General features: G+C 47.2%; 11 protein-coding genes and 1 pseudogene across 11 annotated transcripts, besides 17 other annotated features; all 12 read left to right on the forward strand.

Annotated features, from left to right (window-relative positions):
• Positions 1-17,329: a sequence feature (heterozygous, non-Esmeraldo-like haplotype).
• Positions 179-1,480, forward strand: Tc00.1047053509047.10 (uncharacterized protein; the record flags this gene model as incomplete). Its single annotated transcript, XM_804842.1, has 1 exon — positions 179-1,480. The coding sequence occupies one exon, from the start codon at positions 179-181 to the stop codon at positions 1,478-1,480; it is 1,302 nt and encodes a 433-aa protein (XP_809935.1).
• Positions 1,669-1,694: a microsatellite.
• On the forward strand, positions 1,859-2,647 carry Tc00.1047053509047.14 (hypothetical protein, conserved; the record flags this gene model as incomplete). The annotated part of the gene is made up of 1 exon (XM_804851.1): positions 1,859-2,647. One exon carries the CDS (start codon positions 1,859-1,861, stop codon positions 2,645-2,647), a length of 789 nt encoding a protein of 262 aa, XP_809944.1.
• Positions 2,761-2,792: a microsatellite.
• On the forward strand, positions 2,827-4,197 carry Tc00.1047053509047.20 (uncharacterized protein; the record flags this gene model as incomplete). The annotated part of the gene is made up of 1 exon (XM_804843.1): positions 2,827-4,197. One exon carries the CDS (start codon positions 2,827-2,829, stop codon positions 4,195-4,197), a length of 1,371 nt encoding a protein of 456 aa, XP_809936.1.
• Tc00.1047053509047.30 (hypothetical protein, conserved) lies at positions 4,322-5,254 on the forward strand (the record flags this gene model as incomplete). The annotated part of the gene is made up of 1 exon (XM_804844.1): positions 4,322-5,254. The coding sequence occupies one exon, from the start codon at positions 4,322-4,324 to the stop codon at positions 5,252-5,254; it is 933 nt and encodes a 310-aa protein (XP_809937.1).
• On the forward strand, positions 5,507-6,103 carry Tc00.1047053509047.40 (hypothetical protein, conserved; the record flags this gene model as incomplete). The annotated part of the gene is made up of 1 exon (XM_804845.1): positions 5,507-6,103. One exon carries the CDS (start codon positions 5,507-5,509, stop codon positions 6,101-6,103), a length of 597 nt encoding a protein of 198 aa, XP_809938.1.
• Tc00.1047053509047.50 (metallo-beta-lactamase superfamily, putative) lies at positions 6,358-7,521 on the forward strand (the record flags this gene model as incomplete). The annotated part of the gene is made up of 1 exon (XM_804846.1): positions 6,358-7,521. The coding sequence occupies one exon, from the start codon at positions 6,358-6,360 to the stop codon at positions 7,519-7,521; it is 1,164 nt and encodes a 387-aa protein (XP_809939.1).
• Positions 6,427-6,447: a sequence feature (AT_rich).
• Positions 7,717-7,761: a microsatellite.
• Positions 7,882-8,044: a sequence feature (A-rich).
• Tc00.1047053509047.60 (hypothetical protein, conserved) lies at positions 8,050-11,331 on the forward strand (the record flags this gene model as incomplete). The annotated part of the gene is made up of 1 exon (XM_804847.1): positions 8,050-11,331. One exon carries the CDS (start codon positions 8,050-8,052, stop codon positions 11,329-11,331), a length of 3,282 nt encoding a protein of 1,093 aa, XP_809940.1.
• Positions 11,356-11,375: a microsatellite.
• Positions 11,666-11,795: a sequence feature (T-rich).
• Tc00.1047053509047.70 (hypothetical protein, conserved) lies at positions 11,843-12,289 on the forward strand (the record flags this gene model as incomplete). Its single annotated transcript, XM_804848.1, has 1 exon — positions 11,843-12,289. The coding sequence occupies one exon, from the start codon at positions 11,843-11,845 to the stop codon at positions 12,287-12,289; it is 447 nt and encodes a 148-aa protein (XP_809941.1).
• Tc00.1047053509047.80 lies at positions 12,601-15,028 on the forward strand (annotated as a pseudogene).
• Positions 15,085-15,119: a microsatellite.
• Tc00.1047053509047.100 (hypothetical protein, conserved) lies at positions 15,417-16,805 on the forward strand (the record flags this gene model as incomplete). Its single annotated transcript, XM_804849.1, has 1 exon — positions 15,417-16,805. The coding sequence occupies one exon, from the start codon at positions 15,417-15,419 to the stop codon at positions 16,803-16,805; it is 1,389 nt and encodes a 462-aa protein (XP_809942.1).
• Positions 16,949-16,972: a sequence feature (AT_rich).
• Positions 17,053-17,076: a microsatellite.
• Positions 17,143-17,200: a microsatellite.
• Positions 17,220-18,596, forward strand: Tc00.1047053509047.110 (rac serine-threonine kinase, putative; the record flags this gene model as incomplete). Its single annotated transcript, XM_804850.1, has 1 exon — positions 17,220-18,596. The coding sequence occupies one exon, from the start codon at positions 17,220-17,222 to the stop codon at positions 18,594-18,596; it is 1,377 nt and encodes a 458-aa protein (XP_809943.1).
• Positions 17,330-17,733: a sequence feature (areas merged during assembly that could not be assigned to a particular haplotype. This can correspond to areas where the two haplotypes were merged or to regions with more than two copies in the genome that were merged during assembly.).
• Positions 17,734-18,433: a sequence feature (areas merged during assembly that could not be assigned to a particular haplotype. This can correspond to areas where the two haplotypes were merged or to regions with more than two copies in the genome that were merged during assembly.).
• Positions 18,434-20,228: a sequence feature (heterozygous, non-Esmeraldo-like haplotype).
• Positions 18,618-18,639: a sequence feature (AT_rich).
• Positions 19,052-19,073: a microsatellite.
• Tc00.1047053509047.119 (hypothetical protein, conserved) lies at positions 19,776-20,228 on the forward strand (the record flags this gene model as incomplete). The annotated part of the gene is made up of 1 exon (XM_804852.1): positions 19,776-20,228. A coding segment is annotated over one exon (453 nt), but the record flags the coding sequence as incomplete, so codon positions are not given.

Consider the following 20,228-nt stretch of genomic DNA (forward strand, 5'->3'; position numbering starts at 1 on the left):
GGCAACTTTGCTGTGAGCACAAAAGAATGGTCAGTTTTCGAGCACAAAAAAGGACCAGGGACCAAGGAATTTTAAAGAATTGAACAACTTTTTGGGAACTATTGTTTCTCAACTTTACTCCAATCGTCCAAGCAGCCTTTTGCCATCATCCAAGGACACCGCATCTCACCTAACTTATATGCTTGGAGACGAATTATTGGAAAGCTCAACTGAAAAAACTTCACATCTTCTACAGGCACAACAACGTTTGCGACAAGGCATTGTGACCCTTCTTACCTGTTTGCTTCGTGAGAGGAAGGTTCGATGGGCAATGCAAGAAAAAGAACTTAGATCCTTAATTTCCGACCACTTATGTCTGGACTCAAAGACGAGTTATGGTGTTTTTACTGAAAACTACGTGGTTCGTGAACTTTTTTCCCGTGGGGTTATTATTGCTCTTCCTAACGCCATTATTGAACCCAAGTATTTGCCACGTCTCGGTGATTCTAAACCGCTTCCACACGATGGAGTTGTCGTATTGGATCCGAACAACCTACTTGTGAATTACTCGTTATTCATGTGCCCAAACTCTCTAACAAGGGTGCCAAATGGAACGCCTTTCCTCAAAGATCGCGAAGTTATGTTCTTTGATTACTCTGCGTTAAGCCGTTGCCAGACCACATGGGGTCAGGGTATCGTGACAGGTGATGTTACTCAGATCGTCAACGCAAAGTTGCTGCCACAGGTGGGTAATGACTTAAAAACTGTACAAGAGTTATTTTGTGTCATGGGCTTGGGATTGCCTCTGGGAGCCGAAGTTGCCGTGATTTCCCCATCTCATTTCTCGGTGCGCATGTCTGATTGTTTGATTTACTATCTATCGTACATGATCTCTTGCAATGGAGACGGTGTTGCAAGACAATATAAACTCAATGCAAATCCACCGACTCTTTTTTCGTCTCTCCAAACGAGGCTGGTTCCCTTTTCACATTTACCTTCGAAGGATCCACGACACTTGGTTATGAACTGGGTAGACGCGTCCTTTTTGGTATTCGGGAAAAGCCGTTTGAAGTATGGTGCTTTTGGTTCCAAAGGAGTGAGGGATGCTACGACAAAAACAGATATTCCTCTTCGCGGCATTATGAAACAAGAAGGTCAATACCTGTACATTTGTATAACTGGGCGCCACACCAATAGCGAGGAGGCGATTGCTGCATCTGCCGCAGTTATGGATGCTGTGCACTACGAGTTAACTTCTCTGTGCAAGCGGAATTTCCGTGGTGTGAGGGTAAAATATCAGGAGGTTTTGCTTACTGGAGCCTCTTTAAAGAGAGAAAGCTTTGTGACTGGGCAGGCAACCATTTTGGGTCGCTACAGAGCTGAACCCAAGGTCATTGCGGCGCAGAAGCAGATCACACAAAATCTCAGTGATCCGAAGGCAAATGAGATTGAGGATGCCATAATTAACTTGCCTTTAAAGCTGAGAGAAAAAGTGGAATGAGTGAAAAGCAATGAATTGAGGGAAGTCTTCTTTTTAGTTATTATCGTTTATGCGTTGAAGGAAGGAATAAACGTCTCAAAAACTCGTTTTAAATGCAGAAACACTTATCGCAAACATATTTTAAGCCTTATCGTGACAAATATTTTTTCCTAAGTTTTTTTATTTCTGTATGATGCCTCTATTTTGAAATATATATATATATATATATATATATTTGGGAACGGGGAGTGGGGAGTGGGGGTCTTTTTTCTTATAAAGGTACATGGTGTATTTATGCTTCTACCGCCTCACCAAGCTGCTTCCATGGTGCGTGTGCGTGTGCGTATGTGTCTATGGGAAGCCGTTTTTAGAATTAGAAGCTGAACCATAGGAGGATGTATGTTCCATCTTTTTTCCTTATTGTTTTGTTGTCTTTCCACCCCTGGTTTTTGGGAGGCAAAAAAATCTGGAAATGGATGCTTGGGAGGGCATTTTGTTTTCACTGTTATCGCCAATTTTATTTATTTATTTTCGATTTGGTGGATTGCAACAAATTTGAGAAAAAACAGCGACGACATCAACAACAGAAAGAATATTGGTGTTTTCCTTTTATTTTTATTTAAACGACTTGCTGGAGGGAAGGTGAATGAGAATACACAGAGAAGAAGCATGCTTCGCCGTTGTTGTCCTGCCACACTTCATATGGCGCCAAGCACCGCAATGGTAGCTGGTGTTTTTGTCAACAACCAGAAGCGCTTTTTAAAAATGGCAAAGTCCGCGTTTGGCTTCTATTTGGCCCGCCGCGGGCAGCGGAAGTTTCCCTTTCTTCGCCGGCCACACATCAAAAATACTCACGCGATGAACTTAAGCGCGCCGTACTTTTGGAGCTTTATGACGGCAAAGAGTCAGACATATTTTTTACCAGAGGAGAACTACATAACAGGCGACTGGACTGGAAAGTTTTTCGTATCGAAACTGCAAGTGTACACCTTGCAGCACGCCACAAGCGGGTCAACGGTGAGGGTAAAGTCCTTTCCCTCTGTGTTTGAGCTTAGTAGTCCATCAAGGTGGAACATAGGGAAGGAGTTGAACACACTAACAAAACCTCGCATGGACCTTATCGACGAGCAGATGTTAACAAAGAAACAAAGATTGGACTACGTCAAGGCAGGGCTGCTTCCCAAATGAAAGCGTCTTTTGCACTCTTATCAATGTGTATGTATGCGTCCGAGATAATCCAAGTCACATTCTGTCTGTTTCCAAATTTTTTTTTTCTCTCACAAACACTCAGTGTTTTGCTGTTTTTTTTTTCTTTTTTCTTTTCTCTTTTTTTAGTGTATAAACTTTTTCCACAGCTAGGGCGGGTGATGGTAATTTATTCTGGTCGCAAGGCACTGAACAGTAGGGTGACGGATCTCGAACAAAAAGTATGTACCGAGACGGCCAAGCGCCAAGCAGCCGAAAAAGAGCTCTTGCAATACCGTTCCCAGCAGTCACCAGTTTTACTCAACAAGTCGGAGACAATGCAAAAAATGCTTAGCGAGATTGAGCAGGTTAAGGAAGAAAAGAGAAATATTCTGGAATGGCTAGAGCGTGGAGTTTTGGAGGCTGAGCGTGTATCGAAGCAGTTATCGCAAATTTCTGAAGCTATTCATCGTACTGAATTGTTTGAAAGCGATGTCAACCAAACTCTGCAGAAGATGAACAACCACCATAATGAACTTCAACAGATACTTCACGGGATGAATATGCAAATTGGATTGATGCAGCAGGATATTGAAATAAAGGAAAGAAACGATAGCATACAAATAGCGTCGAACGGTTCCAACAAGGCGGAGTGTGATCCATTTTTTGAGGAGTACTTGATTATCACGAAGAAAGTGGAGAATTTGAAGGACAAGTGCGCACTACTCGAGAAAGCAGAAGAAACTATGGAGTGCCTTGCTGCATGTTCTCGTCTTTCGCTTCACGAACTTGGAAAAATTAGTGTTGCCGTGAACAGCAATAGTGTGTGGGAAGATTTAGAGAAGACAAATAATGACAGTGACTCCTTTGATTCGAAAAGCGGTGAAGCCGAAACAAATCGCCCACAAGTTTTTTTCCCTTCCGCAAAGGTGGCAATTGACCGCTGTGACTCGTGTCTTTGTACAATTTGGTCTGGCTTGAGTCGCTTTGGTTTTGACCAGGTGCATCTTCGACGCCAACGAGATATCCAGTTTCAGGAGGCGTGCATGGCAGTAGAAAGGGATTCGAAGAAAACTGTTGAAAACTGCGCTGGAAGCCTCCAGGAATTGCGCGATGAGCTTGAGGCGTGGAAAAACAAGCAGCGTCTATTTGAGCGTCTGGTGTGCGAGGCGGAGTCGGCATATCAAAGCGATTTGAGTGCAAATCCTTTAAAGAGGGAGGATAATGATGAGGTTCACGATAAGGGTTTTGAGGATAGAGTGGAATCCACGGGGGATTTTTCCGACAATGCGAAGCGGAATGCCTTATCTTTGGGACGTGAACACTTTCAACTGAAAAAGACTAACGATAAATTGAAGAGGCAGTTGGACGTTTCCATGGGTGACTACAATTCTGTAAAGGAATTAAAGCATGCCTATCGTGACCTTGAAGTAAGGAAAAATGAACTTGCTTCTGTGAATGAAAAGCTGCGGGTGATTAACCGCTGGATGAAACAATGCGCATGGGAAGTCGACAAGGATGTACCGATGGAGTTTCAAGGAAGGGCAGCTTGAAGCGCTTTGCTTTTTTTTTCTACATTATCGATTTTTTTTTTTCCTTTTGAGATAGAGTGTGGGCACGTTTTGCTTCGCACTTTTTTACGTGGTGCCCCATTTTTGTGGAAGTCACAGGAAGTTGATGGCGTGGCCTTCTCATTTGAACTTGTTGGGGTCACTATTTCCTCTTTCTTACGCTGTTTTTTTTTTTTTTGCATGTGTCCAGTGCATGCGCAGGTTACTTCCCTGGAGGCTGTTTTTTGCGGGCGTTGCCCAGCGCTTCAATAGTGATTCCCTCCTCCATGATATCTTCTCCGAGCTGGACGCGTGCGACATAACGCAACGAAATAATCAGTTGAAAATGGAGACATCGACATCCTCGAAAAAAATGAATGGCGGCGGTACGACGGCCACTCCAGTAGAAACTGCCACTGCAGAAGAAGCCGATATTCTTGCAGAGCTTTCCAAGCAACAACACCTTCAACGGCTAGTACAGGAGGCCAGAGATCAGGCCGCGTTGTCCCAGGCGGAGGAAGCGAAGAAAGGAGAGGTGCGGCGCCATGCCCGCTATGTTGTCTCACCTCCTGCGGCACTACATCTTTCCAGTGCGGAGTTGATACAGGAGAAATCTCCACAGCACTTCACCCCCGCGGGGGATTCGTCAAGAAGGCTTTCTGCACTTCCCCAATTGAACTCTCCTGGGACCGTTGCAGTAGTAACCTTGGTTGGAAAAGTTCTCTCGGTGGCACAAATGCACGGCGGAGAGGGTTCTATCGAAGAGAATAGTGTCACCGCTGTCGATGAAAATGGACCACATGCTCGTTTTTTGGTGCAGTACAATGTGCCCTTTTTGCCTTCATCAAGGCCAGTTACTGTACAGGTGCGCTGTTATGGGGCCACACTGGCGTCCTTTGCCAAAAGATACATCAAATTGGGCGATTTGGTACATGTTCTGGGGCATGTGCTACCCCTTGATTCGAGTTCCGCTGACGGCCCCTCTTTTTGCGTATGTGCACTTCCCGTTGGGGGTAATATCTCTGTTGTACTGTCGGCGGAGCATGTGACAGCTCCTTGAGTCCATAATGGAAGTGAAGACACGTTGGATTTTGCGTCATGACAGAATGTGTGTGTGTGAGACTCTGTTTCTTCTTTTCCATTATTTACCACCATCCCTTCATTCTATTATTTCAATGCGTTTTTCTTTGCTTTTTTTTTTGATTTTGCTGCATGGATTACCGCCACAACACATAGAGTGGAAAATAATAATACTAATAATAATTCTACAGCATTACAACAAATTCAAAAACAGCAAACCAAAAGAAAAACTATGACGAAGAAAGTGCTTGTTCCTGCGGCCGATGGCACAGAGGAAATTGAGCTGACCTGCATTACCGACATCTTGCGCCGAGCGGAAATTCAGGTGACCGTGGCTTCCGTCATGGAGAGTCAAAACCTTATTCTGTCCAGGGGGCTGAAAATAACCACCGACTCGCTCCTGAAAGACGAGTCGGCCGCTGCGTACGACGGTGTGTTCCTACCTGGTGGACTCCCAGGGGCTGATCATCTTGGCAAAAATGCGCATCTCAAGAAAATTTTGGAGGAAATGCGTTCACAGGGGAAATGGTATGGTGCCATTTGTGCCTCCCCCGTTTCGGCCTTGGCCCCAATGGGGATGCTGGAGGGTGTGAAGACGGTTACTTGCTACCCTGCGATGAAGGAAAAGATTCCCTCACATGTGCATTGGTCCACAGATCCCGTGGTTCGGTGCGGAAAGTGTTTGACAAGCAAGGGGCCAGGCACGGCTATTGCATTTGGACTTGCTATTGTTGCCGCCCTTCTGACAAAGGATTGTGCTCTAAGGCTGGCGAAGGAATTGCTTGTTGATGAGACGCCGTTTGTTGAAAAAGCACTTAGTAATTTCTGAGAGGCGACCGTGAGAGTGTTTTTTTTCTTTTTTTTTTTTCGTATTTTTAATGATGATTCCAGCAGTGGTAGGAAATCCTCATCAACAAGAAGATGAAGTAAAAAAAAAAAAACAAAAAAAAACTTGGTTATGTTCGAGGTGGGATTTTTACGAGGAGCATCAAAAGTAAAAAAGAATAAAATGAGGGGGATGGGTCATTTAAAGGATTTCTCAAGGATGTTCCGCGGTCGAACTTTTCAGTGTGCGTGACTGGGATGACGGGAATGTTTTTCATTTTTTGCTTGTTGTGTATAGATGTGCCCCTTTCTTTCTATTCCTTTTCCATTTTTTTAATTTTAATTTTTGTTTTTGTTTTCTTCTGTTCATTGGTAGGCATGCAGCGTTGTCGTGTCTTTTTTTTTACGTACATTGGATCGCCCGCTCGATTCCGTGGATCAGGCAATGAGATATCAGCTAGCTTCGTTTTGACTCGCACGGTTGACGGTGGGCCAATGAAAATACATTGCATCCCAGGGTATATCTCGGCCCTATACCTTGTCGAGTACCCAGAGCAGGGGAAGTTACTCCTTCTTGACAGTGGGTTTCCCAGTGATTTGGAACGCGTTCGATTTTACGTGGAAGAGGTGATGGCCGCCGGGAAGTTCAAAAAGCAGCGGATCTCAGAGAGGCTGCGTTTGGTTGTATCTACACATTCCCACATTGATCATGCAGGGGCATCTAAAGGGTATGAGCGCTGTGGCATTCCGGTTGCATGCCCAAGTGGGATGGAGAAGTGCTATCGTGGCGTGAAGGGGCGGATTGCGCAAATTTATGAGGCTCATTTATCTCAACTTGTGGCTGCTCGATTGGGTCGTAAAGTACGTGAGGGCTCTTTTTTGTTTTCCAAGGGATTGTTGGGCCCATATTGGCAAATGCCTGTGGGGGCGTTACGCTTGGACGATGGAACCCCTCTTCCACTGGGATTCCACGATTGGGTGGCGATCAAGTGTCCTGGTCACACGTCTCATATGGTGTGTCTTTATCATTCCTACTCGCGTATTTTTTATGTAAGCGATATGTTTGTGGCGATTAAGAAGGGATTCTTTCCGCCTCTCCCTGTTGACTTTGACTGGGCTTATACTAGGACTCTTCATCGTCTGCGGGGCTTACCTACGCGTTGTGCTTTGTTGCCACACGGGGGAATCATAGACGTTGGAGATCGATGTGGTTCATGGAACGCGCTAATTGACGAAATTGTGCTTCATTATGAATTGGAGGCCAAGCGCAATTCTAGGTTTGAACGGGCAAGGTGTCTCATAGCGGCGGGCAGTCACCTTCTCCAAGGCGAACACCTATTACCCGACGTATTTCCCCGCGGGCCTCTTCCAGTCCCTCCAGAGGGGCATGAACCGCCTCATTTGCACATTATGGATTCATGATTTTTGCCTTTTTTTTAAAATCTTTTTTTCTACTTTGTTGTATGTTGCTGTTTGGGTGGATTGGGTGGTTTAACTGCGCGTGCTTGCAGCGCCCTTTGTTACTCTCTTCTTGACATTTACCAAACCCTTTTTTTTCCACTCCTTCTACCCTTTTTTTCTGTCTCTGTTGCCTTCACTGTTTTGAAATCACATGTGCACACACACACACACACACACACACACACACACACACACACACACGAAAGGTTTGAAAACAAAAAACACATTAGTACGTCAACATTCAAATTCCTATTTCCTCTTAGGGCCGTTTCTGAGCAGCATTAACGGCGGCAACAGGTGCAAAAGAGACGAACACACGGAAAGAAGAAAAGGTAAAAAGGAAATAAGAACAAGCAAACAACAACCACCGCAATAATACCAATAAAAACAAAAAAAACACACACAAAAAAAAACGAAAAACAAGGCGGGAATCACTGAGAAAAACGCGAACGCTCAACAATTAAAAATAATAAAAAAACAAAAAACCATATGGACAATCTTTTTATTCAAATCATTTCCGGTACCCCGCGGCAGAAGCACGACCCTGTCTCCGCCAGCTCGCCAGAGTACACCATCCTGTGCGCCCAAGCACCAACAGCGGAGGACCGTATTGCTTTGCTTATGAAGCGTTTTCCCACTTCCACCGAGGCGAGTTCGGCCCAAACGATGTGCTACCTCTTGCAGACGTGTGTCTCCGCCTCCGTATCACCCGATGAGACCGAGCACATGGTTGAGGCCTTAGTAGAATTTGCCAATCATCACCCAACTTGGATTGAAACCGTTTGTTGGATTTGTGCTCTTATACATTATTACTGCACAGATGAAGTCACTGTTTCTATTTTTTCTGAGTGTGGTGCGCCCTCTGTGGCCGTTCGGGCGTTAAAAGATAACATACAAAACAACCAACTTGTGTTGGCCGCATGTGCATTATTATCCCATTTTAATTTGTATCCTATAGGCGATGGAATATCCCAACTTGCTCGTGCTCTTCAAGCACACCATTCAGATTTGCTTGTTTGTAAAATGGCTTGTCGGGCTCTTGCAGAGTTTACATCATATGTAATGGAATGTCCTGATAGTTTTGTTTCCTCTAATAAGGAGTTTCTTGAGGCCAATGGAGTTGAAGTCCTTGAAAAGGTTTTGCGGGAACACATTGGGGATGAGGAAACTACAAGGTATGTTGCTCGAATCGCCGCAAATGTGACCAGTTCAGGTATTCCAAGTTCTTTGGAATCCGATTCAAAGGTTATTTCGTATCTTGCAGAGGCAATGGGACGATACGCGGACTCGGATCTTTTATGCAGCCATGCTTTACATGTTTTTAGTAACTTCCCTAATTCTCCGTATATTGAATGGGATGCTGTTGCAACGCTGTTTAAAGCCACGGAGTCAGAGGCAACAATTTTGGAGGCGTTTCATTTCCTTTGCAGCGTTGCGATGAATGTCAAGACACAAAAGCAGTTGATTTATTCTACAGGTTGTCTAAATCGCGTATTAGAACTAATGCGTAAATATGAATCCAGTGGAGCTATTCAAGAAAATGCCTGCAGTTTGATTTCGTATCTTTCTTTTGACTCTGAGACGATAACGTCAAAAATAACGGAGTCCGACGGGATTCTTTTGGTGCTTAAGGCCATGCAAAATTTTCCTGATAATGAAGACCTGCTTGTTTCCGCGTGTGCTGCGCTCAGCGGCCTGACTTTTAATAATCTTCAGGGCCAGCAGGTCATTATTCAAGAGAATGGAGTGGCACGTATTTTGGATGCTATGCGTTCCGGAAAGAGTGCACGGGTGCAAGAAAACGCAGCTCTGGCCATTGGGACGATGTGCTGGAACAGTGATTTAAAGGCAGACGTCGTTCGGTTGAATGGGGTGGAGTTGATTATGAAGGCCCTCGAGGAACACTATACAAGTCCTGGTCTTGTGAAAAACACATGTCGAGCTTTGGCACAGGTTGCCTTTAATTGTGAGAACTACCGCGATGCAATGTGCGAAAGTGGAGTCATTCCATTAATCATTAGGGGTATGGCACAGCACCCATCCTATGATAGAGTACAAATGCACGGTTGCGTGGCACTTTCATACCTTTCCTGGAATAGTGAGGAGAACTCGGCAAATATTGCCCGAAACAAAGGTTACGGTGTGATTATTGATGCCATGAGAAATCACTTGCACAATTACGAGGTACAAGAGCATGCATCGCGTGCGATTGCAAATATTGGCACGGCTCCGTTTGAGGACCTTGATATGGCTCCCGAACAAGTTGTTGCAGCCATGCGACGCCATGAGCACGTGAGTGAAGTGCAGGAAGAAACGTGCCGTGCCATTGTTACTCTTTCGTTGGTTTCGCCAGCATACAAGGACAAACTATTTGAACTAAATGCCGTGGAATGTGTTTTGGCGGCGATGCGAAATTTTCGTGGCAATCAAGTGGTCCAGCAAGAGTCATGTAATGCCTTGGCCCACCTCGCCTACGAACATGCAAAGCTTAATAAGGCTGTAACAGAACAAAATGGCGTGGAATCTCTCCTGATAGCCATGAAAATTTATGTAAATGCTCCAAAAGTACAGTTGAATGCATGCGGCGGCCTAAGTGCATTGGCATTTGACAATGCGGTGGCCCAAAAGCAAATTTATGACCTTGATGGTGTCGCATGTGTCATTCGTGCAATGTCAACTTTTGAGCGTCTACGCATGTTGGAGTTAGGTTGTTCCGTTTTAGGAACCTTGGCATGGAACACTGAAATCAAAGAGAAGGTTGCTGTTGTGGCCATCCCCGAGATTCTGAAGGCCATGCGTGTGCATTATCAAAGTCCATTGTTACAGAAATCTACCTGCCGGGCTATATCCCAGTTTGCTTTCAACTCGGAGAATAACCGTAAGCTCCTGGCAGAGTCTGGTGCTATACCACTGATTGTGAGTGCAATGCGCTCACACATCACCACGGACAAGCTCCTTGTACACGGAATTAAGGCTCTGACGTACCTATGCTGGGAAAATAATCAAGTTGCTGAGGCCATTATCAACGAAGGCATTGAAGAAGTTCTTGAAAAAATTGTTAACTTATATTCCTCATCGCAACGTGTCTATGGGGAGGCCGTTCATCTTTCCAAGATACTTTTTCGCAAGATGTCAAGCAGTCCTCAGGCAAAGATGTGTTCTCCACCATTTTTTTCTCCTGTACCAATGTCGCAAACGCCTGGACCTCGAGTTACCCGAGCTGAGAACACGATGTTTCCTAGCCCTCCCGCGCAGACCGATGAGAATGTTCCACACTTCTACACCGTTCCACAGGAACTAATTCGACAGGAAGGGCGTGCACAGCGCAATCAGTGGAGCAACCAAGAGCACCACGTGAGAGGCGACAGTAAGGGGGATGGTGCGGGCCGTCGACGACGCAATCGTCGCCGTGGGGGCAACAGCAGCTTTGAAAGACGCCCAACTCAGTTGGAAACCCAAGAAGGACAAGGTGCAGACACACATCACGCGGATCCGTACGCTTCAAGAGCACAAGAAATAGATAACTGTGCATCCCGTCCTTTATCCGCTGAGGACTTGTGGGATGATCCGGACCCAAAGACGTACCACGGCAACCGTCGTTTGGGTAATCTTAATTGGCAGCAGGCGGAGTTTGTTCGCCAACAAAACGAAGGAAAGAGGTCTCCTGGTGCGGTGCCGGGACGCGGCGGGGGACGTGGTGGTAGAAGACGTGGGAACCACCGAAAAAATGGTGTTGGAAGAAGACAAGTTGACCAGGAGAAAGATCATTGAGACGTGCTTTTACAGCCTTTCTTTCCCCCCCCCCCCCCCCCCCCTTTTTTTTTTTTTTTTTAAACGCTGCTTTTCCGTGTTTTTATGGGCTTTCGGTGTTTTGTCTGGGCTAAGGAGGAAAAACGGGGAACGCAGACAAGGGGGAAAACATGTAATTTCTCACTTGCGCAAACGCGAAAATAAAGGGTAATGGAGGGAGAGGGAGTGTGTGTGTGTTTGATTGAATGTGAGAGAAGGAAGGACGAAACGTATGCCAAAGAGAAGTACAACAAAATTCGTTTTATATGACTCTTCTCCCCAAACCAAGCCAACCAACTGTCAAAAAAGAAGCGAATTTTGTTTTATTTTGCTTTTCTGTTTAGGCCTGTTTTTTTTCTTTTTTGTTCGTTTTTTCCTCGTATTTCCACCGTCTTTTTTTTTTTTCTCCCGACTTTTTTTTTTTGTCTTTAATTCTTGTTGTTTCTGTATAATATAACTCCAAAGCATTTAAAACACACTTAAGCCCGCAACCATGAACGTCCCGGAATGGGCGAAAAACGAACAATCCATTGATGAAGCGAAGAGTTACTTGCGCCAGGGAAATTCCGTGGATTTCTTTGAGCTGATATCCAGCTCTGTTCTCAGAGAGCACCCTAACAACATAGCAGTCTTCTGCTTAGAGTTGGTGCAGAAGATTGCAGACGGGAAAGAGACCTCAGTGTATGATGAATCCCATAAGAAGAAAGTGGAGGACAATAAATATGTGCGAGAAAAGAACGTCTGTGAATTTCTTAATGAGTGGATTTTGGCATTGCTGAGGGAGCGTCCAACGACAGATGGTGACCGCATCGAGTTTCACAAACGATACCTGCAATCAGTGATAGCTGGCGGAAGCGATCGTAATGGGGGCGCAGTGAGTGAAGGGGAAGAAAAACTGCAAGCTGAGGAAGGTGAAGGCCAGAAGGCAGAGAATCCATGAGAAAGTGTATCAATATTAGATGAAGCTGGCAACCCGTGTGATTCCTGGGTGGGAAAGACACCGTGGTCTTCTGTTCGGGGACAGATAAGAATAGAGGCTTTTTCCGTTGCAGAACTGGACTAGCATAGATTGAGAGGCGGTCGCCTATATGCGTTATGGCTGCATTTTAAACTCTTTTTTCTCTTGGACTATTGAGTAAATACGGCATGTCTTCCTTCCTTGTTTATCTCCTTTTTTTTTCTTTTTGAGGGAGGTGAGGGTCAGGAATCGACAGCACTGTAGAAAAGGTTCAGGACTTGTGAAGTGACACAATGATGCGGCACTGGGTATCGAGAGTGGCATCGTGGGGATGCCGTGGCCCTCAAAGGGCCATTTGTACCACACAATGTGTATTTCAGCGTGGCCAGTGGGGCGGTCAACGTGGTGGCGGCAGACGTGACTACGGTGATCAGGGCAACCGGGGCGATTATGGCGGTCAACGTGGTGGCGGCAGACGTGACTACGGTGATCAGGGCAACCAGGGCGACCATGGCGGTCAACGTGGTGGCGGCAGACGTGACTACGGTGATCAGGGCAACCAGGGCGACCATGGCGGTCAACGTGGTGGCGGCAGACGTGACTACGGTGATCAGGGCAACCGGGGCGATTATGGCGGTCAACGTGGTGGCGGCAGACGTGACTACGGTGATCAGGGCAACCAGGGCGACCATGGCGGTCAACGTGGTGGCGGCAGACGTGACTACGGTGATCAGGGCAACCAGGGCGATTATGGCGGTCAACGTGGTGGCGGCAGACGTGACTACGGTGATCAGGGCAACCAGGGCGATTATGGCGGTCAACGTGGTGGCGGCAGACGTGACTACGGTGATCAGGGCAACCAGGGCGACCATGGCGGTCAACGTGGTGGCGGCAGACGTGACTACGGTGATCAGGGCAACCAGGGCGATTATGGCGGTCAACGTGGTGGCGGCAGACGTGACTACGGTGATCAGGGCAACCAGGGCGATTATGGCGGTCAACGTGGTGGCGGCAGACGTGACTACGGTGATCAGGGCAACCAGGGCGACCATGGCGGTCAACGTGGTGGCGGCAGACGTGACTACGGTGGTCGGGGTGGTCGTGAGAGGCATTCCCGGGGCGGGAATTCAACCCGTGAGGGCCGTAATCGAGGTGAAGGTGGTGCTGAAGAGAGACCCTTGGAAGGACCATTTGATGAGCGGGCGGCTAAGAACCTTTTTGAGTTAAAGCGACAGTACAAACACGCCAAGTCTGGAAGGGATAGACGCGACATTCAACGGGAAGCTCGTCGTGCAATTCGTCGTGCACGCGTTGATCCCTCAACGCAGGACGAAAAGACCGTAACATTGCTTCTCAACTGCGCCGCGACTTTTCACAGTTATCCCCATTCGGAGGGGATCAAACAGGCTATCCAATGGATGCGCCAGAATATTGCAGCTCTTTCCCCACAAAATTTGGCTCTTTTTGCTAATGCACTTGGTACACTTTCGGCGGTAGATAGTGATATCATCTTGTTGCAGGAGGTGACTCCAGCTGTGCAGTCTGTCTTTACGCAGATGAGTCCTGTGGAGTTGGTGATGATATTGCAGGCGTTTCAGCGGAACAAGATATTTTCGAACGCCTCTTTGCAGGAATCCATGCTACGACAATTGTCGTCTTGTGTTCACAGATGCCCGCAACACAACTCTCTACGCTGGCCGGGGTTTTGGTGAGCTCCCCTCTCCGCAAGAGCGATGAGACCACGTGGCAAGAGTTGACCAATGCCGTTTATCCAAGGCTGTTTCTGGTGTTGATAATATGCACTCTCGCGAAGTCATCACATTACTGAAGGCCGCACCACACCTGTTTGTCCCTGAGGAGCCGAGTCTCCAACTCATTCAGCGTGCAATAGACACGGTAGGTTTCCATACAGACGAGCAAGTTGGGGAGATTCTGGAATCTGTGGCGGGGTATCGTAATCTGGAGAAGCCGCCTGGGGAAAACCTCAGTCGTAAACTTGATGAATTGGTTAACGTGCTTTGGACGCGCCTACAAAAGGTGGCTCCACATGTCGACGCTTCAAGTGCGACATGGATCATGCACCAGTCTTGCCGCTGCGGAGTGGACGTGCCACCTTCTATTATGGAGGCTATGTTGGAAGCGGTGACCAAAGACATGCGTTACCACCGCTACACATTCCGTCGGTGTGCGGCGTTGGCCGAGGCTTTGGCGGAGCAAAAGGCCCCAGCAAAGGCGCTTTTGCTGTTGCTTGGTGATTACTGCATTGGTAGGCGGCCTCCACGTGAGGATCGGGAGGAGGCCGACCTGCCCGATGAAGAGGAAGTAACAAAGGAGACCAGAATGGATATTTATTCCCGTTTTCTTGGAGATTTGACGAGGGCTCGTATAGCGCTAGAAAACGCGCACAGCGCAAATTCAGAAAATGGGGAGCCGGGGGAGAGCGTAAGGGTTATTCTCCCCCAACGGCTGGAGGAGAGCGTCTCGGCTGCATCGCCACGTGAGCTATTGAAGTGCGTCAGGGTCATTTGCACCTCCGCGGAGGATTGCCAGGTACGCAATCGTGCGAATGACGAGAAGCTTATGACCCTGGCGGAGCAGCGCATGTCCAGCGAGCACGAGGGCTTCTTGAAGGACGTCCCGAAGGAGTTTCTGGAGGAGTTTCTTGGCACTGTGAAGGATCGGCCTCGCGCTCAAAAGGTTGTTCTTGCCTGCACCGGATGAAAAGTGATGGCAGACGCCATGCAATGGCTTTCCTCCTTTTGCCTCTCCCCCCCCCCAAAAAAAAAAAAAAAAAAAAAAAAAGAAAATAAAATGATTCAGGAAATTGGAGAAACGCTCGTAAATAAATAAATGCTCGAAAGTATTCAAGAAGAGAAAGACGGAATTATCGTCAAATGCGCCATAAGGAAGACTTAGTTTAAACCAACTACACATGAAGGGAGGGAAGTGGATGGGAATGAAGCGAATTTATCGGCTGCACGGGGGCAAGCCACATTAGGAACCCACGGAGAGGGCCACCTGACGCCTTTCTTCACATTTTATAGTTTGCAATGAATGAAAAAAACGTCAACTTCTTTTCTTAACCGCTTCTCAAATATCTTTGGGCGTGATGAGCAAAGCCGAATCATCTTCCGAGGGGTTTTTTCTTCCAGTTGTTGCAACGTTTACAATGACTTCTACAGCTGTATTTCGGATGTTTATTGTAATTTCCTTTAAAAAAAGTACACACAAGGAAGGGCAGAGTTTTTTTTTTGTAGGGTGCCGAATGTCCGGCCTCTGGAGCTTCCGAGAAACGGCTGCTCCACTGCCCTGCCTGAGTGATGCCGCAAGAGCATCTCTCCCCACCGCGGCTATCGATGATTTCATAGAACACGCGGCCGTTGGGGTAACTGACACCTCAATGGAGGACCCCGTGAGGGTTTTTGGCCTGGTAAATGATGTGGATGTGGCTGTTCAGGAGCTACAGAACGCGTGGCTTGAGCGCATTGTGGGTCATGAGCAGGCATCCCCTTATCACCTGCGGCTCTCCCACCAGGAAGTTTCGGGCGCGGTAACTTCACAAACCGAAAACCGTGTCTCCACGGCAGACGGATATGAGCCCCTATCTCCTGAAGAGATGGCAGTCGTGAAGAGTGTGCTCAAAATGCCGGGGAAAAGCAATGAAAGGAAAGCCACTAGTCGTGTACGGCGGCGAGGTCCCACCGTGCCCAGAGCACCCGTGCTGCATGCCACAGCCTTAGTGTCACAGCGAAAGGAACGGCAAACGTTCAGTGGGGCAAATGCCGCTGAGGGCACTGGGATGGCGGTGCAAAAACCAATTGATCATCCAATTGACAGTTACGAACAGAAGGAGAAGAGTTTGCTTCACAGGGATTGCAGTGAAAAACGCACATCAAACTTGACGAGACATGTTTCTCAGATGCTTCACTGCACCTTTTTAGAGCGTATGCAAAGACGAGCTGAAAAACGGCGTCTGGCTCGGTCGGCACTGCGCACTTCACGGTTGCCTGACAGCGCGAATGGTGAATTGTCTACCGCGCAAAATGTTCCATCGGACAAGTCGAGGAAAAAACAACCGAATTTACAGTACGATGCCTTGCCGCTGGAGATCCAGGTTGCTCTTTTATCACTCGAGGGAACCCGCAACACGGACGGCGAACTGAATCGCTATTTTCAATATGAAGCCATTGCAACTCGGTGGCATTCTGCTCATCTAAATAAAAAGGCATGGGAATGCTGGCGTAAAAGACAACGCATTCGGACCGACGGGAGTGAACACAACGTAGCCACTGATGCGGCAAGCAGTGCTGCTGGTGCCTGTTCTTTGCTTCAGGCTAATTGGGGATCGAATCTCGGACCACCGCCCCACGCAGAGCTTGCGAAGCTTGACGCAAACAAAATGCGAATTCTTCGGTGGTATTTTGTTCTTTGGGTTGCATTCTTGGAGACTGCACGTGACGGGGGCGTAAATCTGGGAATATCTGCGGGGGGTGCGTAAATCTGCAAAAGGGATGCTAGATTATGCCAAACTCCTCCCTCTTTTCTTTGTTGCTATTGATGATAGCATGTGAGAAACCCCGTTTCTTATATGTATATACTTTTTATGCCATTTACATATGTACTGCGTGTGTGTTTCTTTTCAATTTTTTATTTTTATTTTATTTTGATGAGCGTCAAGAAATTCGGGAGGAAATCAGAAGGACGGCAAAACAACGAAAAAAGAATAAATTAGAAGTTCGGCGCTCTGTGTGTGTGTGTGTGTGTGTGTGCTGCGAAACCGGCGAGTCCAGTTTGTTTTTCAAAAAAACAATATAATCAGCATTGGCAAATACACTCAACACCAACACCAACATCAGTAACAACAGCAGCACCAGAAAAAATAAAAAACAACAAACAGCAGGCAACAGGACAGATGTCCGTTGAATACTCGGGCTATCTTCAGAAGACGGGTGGGAAATTCTACAAAAAGAACCAGACCCGCTATTTTGAGCTCCGTGGCCCTATGCTGTGCTACTGGAAGAGGCGTCCCTCTGGACCCCACGTTTCTCCAACGGGCACCATCGATCTTACCAACGCTCGCTTCGTCGAGAACCCAAAGGACCCTAGATCATGGACAATTGAGGGGGACCACCTCTCCAAGACGTTCACGCTTACTGCTGACACAGAGGAGCAGAGGGAAGCGTGGGTAAGGGAGATGTCGAAGGTGAAACCGGAAAATAGGGAACAGCCCAGTACGGCGGTTCAAAGCAGTGGTGACGTTCATGCAGTCACTTTGTATACTGGGGGACGTCACAAAGTTTCCCTGGATGACTTTGAACTTAAAGCTACCATTGGGGCTGGTTCATTCAGCAATGTGTTTGTGGCTCGCGAAAAGAGCACGGACAAAGTGTATGCTATAAAAGAAATGGGGAAGGAACTTATTCAGCAACACAATATGCTTTCAAATATTGCCGCAGAAAAACACATCCTACAAACGATCAGTCACCCCTTTATTGTGTCACTCCATTACGCCTTTGAGACGAAGAAATGCTTGTACCTTGTGCTTGACTTTCTGCCCGGTGGGGAACTATTTTTTCATCTTGCCAAGGAGAAGGTGTTTGACGAGTATCGTGCTAAGTTTTACTGCGGGGAAATAGCTCTGGCAATCGGATACCTGCACAGTCTTGACATCATCTTTCGTGACCTTAAGCCGGAGAATATTGTACTGGACGAGGACGGTCACGCATGCCTCACAGACTTTGGATTGGCTAAAATGAATGTCAGTAATGCCAGCAATTTCACTTTCTGTGGCACAACTGAATACATAGCGCCTGAGTTTCTCCTGGGACAGCCGCACGGGCGGGCAGTTGATTGGTGGGCTCTGGGTATTTTACTGTATGAGATGATAGAAGGCATTCCGCCCTTTTTCAATGAAAACTCCAACGAAATGTACGAGGAGATTCTCAAGGGGGAGTTGAAGTTTGGCGACGTCGGTGGCGAAGAGAGTGGCCTGCCTGTAATATCGGAGAACGCAAAGGCCCTCCTCCGCAGACTTTTAGATCGCAATCCCCAGACACGCCTTCAGGATTTGGAGGAATTCAAAAAACATCCTTTTTTTGAGGATATTGACTGGGTGAAGCTCAGTCGGCGGGAGATTCAACCGCCATTCCGCCCTAGTAGCAATATATTGTGCAACTTTGACGAGGATTTTACTTCCAAGGAACCCCGGGCGGGTTTTCAAGAGGAGGATGGGGGTGAACACGGCAATATTGCCTGCTTTTCCTTTGATGGACAAATGGGTCCTGCTTAGGCGCTGAATTGCTCGAGGATGTATTATTTATTTATTTATATTTGTTTTTGGTTCTTGTTTTTGTGGTACAGTGGTGATTTCCATGTAGGATCGGGCGTGCGCACGAGCCTACTGATCTGCGGTGAACGCTGGTAACCTGAAGAAAATCTCGAACGAAGAAATGGAGAGGAAAGCGAGAAGACAAAGTGGGGAGATCATGGATGCGATATCCATTTATATACATTGCACAAGACACACACCCCTGCTCTCTATGCTGGAGCATATACATATATGCATATATACATGAAGACCTTCCATTCACCAATACCATCACGACCACCAGAGGCAGCAACAGCAAAAAAAAAAAAAGGGAAAAGAAAAATGAACCGGAGGGTTCCTGTGGATTGTCTTGCATGCCGTTTTATGCCCAACTTCAACTTTTGCCATCGTTTTCTTTTTCTGGAATTATCAAACTGTTTTTTTTTTTTTTTTTTTTTTGGGAGGGGGGTTACGCAATTTATCTCTTTTTTCTTTGTTCTTTTTCATGCGTACGGCAGTTTCTGTGTAGGTAGTTTTGCATTTCTGCCCTTTATGCGCTCAGCGTGACACGCGCCCTGTGGAGTGCGCCACAGGGAAGAGGGGCACGACGAGAGGCGAGCGAGAAGAGGGGGATTGGAGCGTCGCTGGACGGTAGTTTCAAATGCATTTCTCTTCTTTCTCCTTTCCTCACATTTGTTGACTCCACGACTAGTGCTGTGGCATGATGCGCGTGTTATTTTGGTTCTTTTGCCTTGCGTGCAGGCGGATCTCATGCTCGTCTCTAACCAGTGTGCGTGCCTGCGTCCCAATGGCTGACCCGCGGGAACTGCCCCGCCTCTGTGCCGCTGGGTCGGCAGGGCGAGAAGTATACGCGTCATTTAAGGCGTACATGCACATGCATTTGCACACACACAAAAACACACACGCTGTCCAATGCACGTTCGCTTGTCATTGTCGCAACCGTCTGTGCTCCTTTTCTTTACTTTTTATTTATTTCTTCCTTTGCGCATTTCTTGTGTTTACTGAGAGAGCAATACGTTGATAGGTGGTGCAACCGGTGAAGAGGAAAAAAAGTGGCAAATATCATCGCAAAGCCATTCAAAAGAAAAAGAAGGAGAAATACAAACAAACAAAAAAAACAAATAGGAGGTGTTGCCCAAGATGTCCATGAGAGGCTCTGCTACAATAACTCTTATAGCTGCGGGGCTCTTGGCGTTTCTCACGGCTACATCCTGCGTCTTCGTTGTTTGTGCCCAGGAGACCCTGAGTATTGCAGGGAGTGTTTCGGTGGCATTAAATGCCAGCCAGTACATAGATGTGCAAGTAGTACACGGTTCCACTGGGGCTGTTTTCCGTTCCCAGCCGTTGGACGCCACGCGCAGCTTTTCCTTCACCGGCCTTCCACTGACGGTCAATGAGGTTCGTCTTTTTCTGCGACTTCCGGAGCGGCGGTTTCGTCTTGATCGTGCGGCGTCTTCCCTTTCGGCCCGTATCCCAAATGTTGCTAGTGGCGATGATGTTGCATGGCTGCACTTGACTGCGGCAGTGGAGGAGGTTAGCAATGCTGTGCCAGAGAAGCGACCGCAAGGAGGGAGCGTGCTGACGGCTGTCGTC

Source organism: Trypanosoma cruzi, genomic scaffold, assembly GCF_000209065.1.
Source record: "Trypanosoma cruzi strain CL Brener 1047053517131 genomic scaffold, whole genome shotgun sequence".
In the NCBI taxonomy this organism is placed as follows: domain Eukaryota; phylum Euglenozoa; class Kinetoplastea; order Trypanosomatida; family Trypanosomatidae; genus Trypanosoma; species Trypanosoma cruzi.